This window comes from Pithys albifrons, chromosome 5, assembly GCF_047495875.1.
Source record: "Pithys albifrons albifrons isolate INPA30051 chromosome 5, PitAlb_v1, whole genome shotgun sequence".
NCBI lineage: Eukaryota > Metazoa > Chordata > Aves > Passeriformes > Thamnophilidae > Pithys > Pithys albifrons.
In genome coordinates, this window is record NC_092462.1 from 34,467,184 (window position 1) to 34,474,042 (window position 6,859).

Genomic DNA, 6,859 nt, shown 5'->3' on the forward strand with positions numbered 1-6,859 from the left:
TGGTGAGAACAGGAGAATTTGTGTTTTCATGCTTTGTGCTATGACATACCCAACAATTTTTATGCTTTAAAATATTGCTCACTTAAGAAAATGTCCTGCCTTCCCATTCATTGTTCAGATAAAATTAAAACCACCCTTCAGATATTTTCCTCTGTAAGAACCAAGTTATTCAACTCAGAAAGGAAAACTGGGGGAAACCCATCGCCTACCACATGTTCTAAAATAAAAATTAAAGGGTGCTCGAGCAGCATGAAAAAACACCTGAGGAGCTCCTCTCCGGCCGAAGCGAGGGGAGCTCAGGTCAGCGCTCTGTGATTGCCTCTCTGTGCTCCCACTACCCCACGTCCTGAGACTCGCAGCGCGTTTCACCTTTGGAAAATGCGGTGTCCTGAGTTCCGGGTGAGGCACTGAGAGCATCCCGTAAGCACTGGCGAGCGCGGGGCATATTTACCGTCGCACTGTATTTCCATGGAAACTCTGTCACACCGTGCAGCGGTGAAATACCGGACTCCGGGGCCGCCAGGAGCGGCCTTCCGAAATGCGTCCGCGTGGCCGCTCCAGCCCCAGCCCTGCCGGGCGGGCGGCGAGCGCGGCAGAGACAGCGGCCCCGCCGGCCCCGGGGCGCGGCCCGCGGCCGCAGCCGAGCCCTGGCACCGCCGCAGCACCCGCCTGAGGCGCCGCCGGACCGGGGGCTGCGCGTTTTCCCCGCGGAGCCGCGCTGTGCCCGCCCGCGGCGGAGCCGTGAGCACGGCCCGGCGCTGCCCCGCTCGCCTCGCCCCCTGCGCCCCTCCTGCCCCGGGGCTCCCGCAGCGGGAATGCGCAGGTAACGGGGCGGGCTCGGATCGCTCCCCTCGCGGGGACGCGCAAGTTTCCGCGGGCAGCGCCCGGCCAGCAGTGGCGCGGGGCAGGGCAGGGGACCCGCGGGGAGAAGGAGCCAGCGAGGGGGTCCCGGCGCTCCGGGACAGGGACGGTGCGCGGAGTCGGACGCGGTGCGGGCGCGCTCTGCAAAGGGGATCCGAGCGAGGTGTACGAGGGAAACGGGAACAGTTCCCGGTTTGGTGCTATTGTCTCTGCGAGCCGGGAGCTGCTGCGCACCCTACCAGAAAATGTAGCCACGCATTTCAAGTTTTCCTGTTCTGGCCAGCGAAGAGCCCATTACGTTCCATAACATTTCCTTGGAGCTGGAGATAGATTCTTATTAGTTGCCTTTGGCATATTTTGGGAAGTTGTATTCTTGTTTTTCAGGATAATGCAGTTCGTCTTTTAGTTAGGCACAAAAAGAGGCATACCATTAACATACACAAAAGTCCGTTTTTCTGAATTTCTTAAGTTATTTCAATCTTTTGAATTCTCCCAGGTTCTCAGGCTAGTTTTTTGCTGTTGCATGTAATGAACATCATCTGAAGAAGCAGTTTTTCATCTTTAGTTTGTGTTGTGAATGCAACACTTGAGTGGCTTCAAATTTTATCTCGGATGTTATCTCAGGCTTTAATGATGTGAAGGCGTCATTTCTCCAGTTGTAACAATGTCGCTCAGTGCTTTCCTTAAGCTTCGGTGGTCGGGCAGTAACAACCTGTCGTATATTAACTGTTTACAGCTATGTAGAACTTTAAAGACCTTTCTGACTTTTCCTGTGCAATCTTGGTAGTACTACAGTATTATGGTGCAGAGAGGTTGTATTTCCTTGGTAATTTTCATATTTCGTTTCCTCCCTGTATGTGTTCATCTTTTTTTTTAATTAATTAACATAGACAAGGGTCCCATAAGACTATAAATCATTCATGCCTATAACGATTAATTGTCCTGTTACAAGGATTGAACTGAGTAGTCTATACAAGGACCAGTCAGCCAGTTAACTTAATAGGTATTAATATTGTAGGATGTAAGTCCTTATCCATGAATAAGCCTTAATATAAGTATCTCATCTAATAGAGGAACATTTCCTGAAAAAAACAATTGCCTTCAGAGTATGATGGTTGCTTGCCTAACTTTAGTATTCTTGAAAATTTCCCTTAGATATTTAGAAAAGACAAATATCCAGCCTATTAAATCTCCTAAATTATGATTTATGGATTTTGTATTTTAAATGACAGCTTTAAGTGAAATAATGATATTGATTATAAGATATTAAACATATTAAATTTTGGGTTATGTGGTACTTCTAACTCAGCTACACCTGAATAATGGTTTAATTTCTCTCTGTAAATCTCAGGCCTTAGATCAACTGCAACTGAAGCATGCTTTTGGTGAAAATAAGAATCATAGTAATCAGAGTCAGACTGAGGTATATCACTAATTAGCGTGATTTAAGGAGGTGTTATTTGAAATCTTTCAAGATCATAGTACATCATCTGTTATGAAATACATTTTACTGTAATTTTAAATGTTAACTGTATTCATTTGAATCTTACAGTAAACATTCAAATCCACCTTGGATCCTGCCATGAAACTGAAATCTCTCCTGCCTTGTGCAGCCTAGCCTTCTGTCTCAAGCATTCCATTGAAACTAAAGGAGACCTCAGCAAACCCATGGAAAGCTCACGGGGTGTAAGCTCATACAGGTGTAGCTGGGCACACTCGGGAGTTTACACAGACCAGAATCACAGAAAGGGGACCTCATTTGCTTCACTGATTGATGTAGGAGATGAAAGTGATCCAACCTTTGCAGCTGACTGCTAAAAAATCTCCATCAGGTACCTTCAGATTGACTAAATTTGAGCTTTAAAACAGATACAAGAGCACACTGACACTGTGCTGCATTCAGTTTAGAAACACACTTCACGTATGAGAAGGTTTTGAAAAGGGGTTATATTATTTAATTCTATTTCCCACAGTGTGATTTTCAGGAATCTCCATTTTCCCAAAAGCTACAGCCATGTGCTGTACTGGGATTGACCAACTGGCAAGAAGGAGTGTGAGAGAATCTCCCAAAATAGAAGCAGCTGTTAAAACAAAGAAGGAAGATAAATGCCAATAAGTGCACATGGCCCTGTGAAATCAGTGGCATGCTAATGAGTTTGGGGACTGAAGATCAATTATACAGGAGGAACACTTTTATTTACACCTTTACTGCCGGTGGCACTCAAGCTATGTTTTGAGCAGGAGAGGAAGCTCAGAGACAAGAGATCCATTTGGCATCTTTTGAAATTTGGGAGCAAAAGTCTGCAGAGGATAGTGTTATTCCTTCCCCTTCTGTCTTTCTGCCACTCTAAAGCTGTGATTACAGCGAGGTGGTGCAGAATGGGCTGCTCTGTACTGTACACTCCTGTGATGCCCTGAGTTTCCAAAGCAAAGCTATGCTGGGGGTTCCTCAAAAAAAAGTTATTTAGAGTCACATTTAGAAAAAAGAAAGAAATTTCAGCAGATTTGGAAGTCATTGTCATATACAGATCACACTGGTTTTGATTGGTTAGTAGCAACTCAGACAAATTAGCTCAGAAAAAAATAAGTAAAAAACTATTTACTTCATTTACTTCATTAATGAATATTTGTATAAAGAGAAGACTACTAAAATGAAAATTTCTGATACTGATTTAGAAATAGAGAGATTAGCTCACTTACAGAATCACTAGTCTCATTTAAAGTTGGTCTAGAGGCAAAAGTAGTCTCAGCATTGTTTGTTTATTGTATGGTTTCCCATCATTTCATTAAACACTGGGGAAAACCGAACAGAAATAACATGCATTAATTCATACAATTATTATATTTCTGTTATCTAAATTCACGTATCCAGTTCTTCTATTTTAGCTATAAAAAGCACTTTTAACATTGAGAGGAATTGGCAAGGCTGATTTCTTTTCATCTCTTTCTAACACATTACTAGCAAGATCCTACTTTTTTTTTTCATAATAAGTATTCTTACTTTTACATGAGGAAGCTTCCCATCACAACACACTGTCAGTGAATATTCTGAGGTTGTTTTATGGTTTGCATTTTTCTTTGGCACATGAGAGTAGGGACACATAATGTGAAGGAAGGAGCACATCTGCATGTGTAGGACATTGGCACTCTGGGGAACTGTATTAACATGCAGGTGTTTAAGGTAAACTGAACCAAATTCTCATGTATATCTTTTTGTTCTAAAATGAAGACTAATACATGAAGATTCTGTAGGCAGAATAACTTTCTGCTGAGCTAGGTTTTAACATTAGATGTTTCTGTGCTGAATAATTAGTAGTTCACTGAATTTTCAAATGGCTGTGTGGAGTTTGCATCCAGTTAACACTATCCTCTTTGTATTACATCCAGTCACTTTAGATGTTTTGTAGTAAGTTGTCCTTTCTGTTTAACGCATAATAGAAAATGGTTTCTATACACATGACATTAGGAACTCCATCTTGGATCATTGATAGTGGGTTTCCTGATAATTTATGAAAGCTCTCAATTACTTTGTGTTCGTTCTCTAATAGCAAGTAGGAAATGCTACTGAAGTTGTTAGCATATGCATTTTCAGGTGCCTTCTTTATAATTTGCTGTGATATAGTGATTAGGCATGTGTCCAGATAGTGACTGTCATTTCCTTACTCATATCAATGGGCTGTTATTCAAGATGGATTGCTTTTGTAGCTAACTGTTCTCTTATGGAAAGTCTGACAATATAGTCTATAGCAAGGCATATTTAAAAGCCAGTATGATAATGCAGAACCTTAAATTGCCATTCTCCCATGTGAGCAGCCAGGTAGGAGGCCTAGGTGTGCAGAACACCACATGATAAAACCTACATAAATAATTCATGTTGACCTGAAGTTGCACAGGATCTGCCTCACAGTAGACTAACATCACTAGTAATTTATTTGCACTGAGGTGATACAAAGTAAATTTATGTTCTTTACATTCTGATTAACAAAACATCATCATTACTTTAGATGCTAATTAATGCCTTTCTCGTTCTAAGCAGGACTCTAAAATGGATTTAGGATTCAAAGACCATAACAACAGACCACCTACCAAGAACACCTCTGCAACTGCAAAGAATTTTTCTGCCTGGGAAGACTACAGGAGTAGTATTGATGATATACAGTACTTTCTTATTGGGCTGTACACACTTATAAGTCTGGCTGGCTTTACGGGAAATCTGCTTATACTAGCAGCCCTACTAAAGTGCAAGCAGAAGACTATAATAAACATTCTTATAGGTAACTTGGCCTTTTCTGACATCTTGGTTGTACTGTTCTGTTCACCTTTCACACTGACATCTGTCCTGCTTGACCAGTGGATGTTTGGCACTGTCATGTGCCATGTAATACCCTTCCTCCAGTGTGCATCAGTTCTAGTTTCAACTTTGATATTAATATCTATTGCTGCAGTCAGGTACCGTATGATAAAATATCCCCTTTCTAGCAATTTAACAGCAAAACAAGGCTATTTGTTAATAGTGACCATTTGGGCCTTTAGCTTCACAATTTGCTCCCCTCTGCCAGTTTTCCACAAAATTGTTGACCTCAGCAAAACTCTGAATTTAGAAGCACTGGAGAACAGACTCTTGTGTATCGAGTCATGGCCTTCCGATTCCTACAGAATTGCCTTTACAATAGCCTTACTGTTCATGCAGTACATATTGCCACTGGCGTGTTTAACTGCAAGTCACACAAGTGTCTGCAGGAGCATAGGTTCTCGACTGTCAAACAAGGAAAACAAGTTTGAAGAAAAGGAAATGATAAACCTAGCTCTCCATCCCTCTAAGAGCACCAGCACACAGGTGCAGCCTGCTGGGCATTCCAGGTGGAGCTGTGCCTTTGGCAAAAAGCATCACAGAAGATACAGCAGAAAGACTTCAAGTGTGATGCCAGCTATTTCAAGGCATCATCAGGATACTCATTCAAGAGATCTCCCAGAAACCTCTGGCACAGAAAAAAGCCAGCTCTTTTCCTCCAGTAAATTTATCCCTGGGATTCCTATCTGTTTTGAAATGAAACCTGAAGAAAATACAGAGATCCAGGATATGATTACAGTATCCCAATCCATTGTCAGAATTAAGACAAGATCGAGGAGAGTTTTTTGCAGACTGACAGTGCTAATCCTAGTTTTTGGTTTTAGTTGGATGCCTCTTCACCTTTTCCACATTGTGACAGACTTTAATGCCACTCTCATTTCTAACAGACATTTTAAATTAGTGTATTGCATATGCCATTTATTGGGTATGATGTCCTGCTGCTTGAATCCCATCCTCTATGGGTTTCTTAACAACAGCATAAAAGCTGATTTAATGTCCCTTATTCTATGCTGCCAAATACTGTGATTTTATGTGCCCCAAGATAAAGTAAAACAACAAATATGGCTTTCAAGCCTACTGGTGTGCATAGCTGTAAAAGCTAAATTAGTTTAGTTTAGTTAGTCTGACTTGGTTGTGATTAGTAGCATTTTGTGTGAATGGATAGTTCTATGGCTGCATGCATTTCTTGCATTGGGCAGATATATATATATATATATATATATATATATATATATATATATATATATATATATATATGTTATGACATTCTTCTATCCGTTACACATAGAAAATCATGCCCAGTGTACAAAGACAGAATGCCATTTTCATTATCTGAAATGTTGGCAATCTGTACTTTGGAATTATACAGAATATACAACGCATAATAATTGTAAGACAGATTACTTAGACATATCAGTATTAACTGTCAGAAAACTATAATAAAATACATATTGTTTACTAAATAACTATTGTTGAGACTATTTCAGTGCCAACTTTGACTGTTTTCTAATATAATTAAACATCTCTTTTTGGATGTGATTAGAAAAATATTAGCTCTTTGACTCATAGTTTGCAAAATCTTTGCAAGATGCTTTGCTGCTGGTTCCTAGGTTACCTAACTCCCTGGAATGAAATTGAGGGTTGTTG

The 6,859-nt window shown here is 41.0% G+C and overlaps 1 protein-coding gene across 3 annotated transcripts; it reads left to right on the forward strand.

Moving 5' to 3' along the window:
* Positions 1 to 358: 358 nt before the first annotated feature.
* On the forward strand, positions 359 to 6,437 carry NPY5R (neuropeptide Y receptor Y5). 3 transcript variants are annotated; one of them, XM_071555161.1, is made up of 3 exons: positions 359 to 823; positions 2,414 to 2,693; positions 4,895 to 6,437. In XM_071555161.1, exon 3 carries the CDS (start codon positions 4,907 to 4,909, stop codon positions 6,236 to 6,238), a length of 1,332 nt encoding a protein of 443 aa, XP_071411262.1. In that variant the 5' UTR covers positions 359 to 823; positions 2,414 to 2,693; positions 4,895 to 4,906; the 3' UTR covers positions 6,239 to 6,437. The 3 variants fall into 3 exon arrangements, with proteins under 3 accessions (XP_071411262.1, XP_071411261.1, XP_071411263.1); XM_071555160.1 differs by having other exon boundaries at positions 4,898 to 6,437; XM_071555162.1 differs by lacking the exon at positions 2,414 to 2,693 and having other exon boundaries at positions 4,898 to 6,437.
* Positions 6,438 to 6,859: the final 422 nt, after the last annotated feature.

What these genes read in the sequence shown, in the direction of transcription:
- NPY5R (XM_071555161.1), top strand. Translation starts at nt 4,907, where the DNA reads ATGGATTTAGGATTCAAAGACCATAACAACAGACCACCTACCAAGAAC.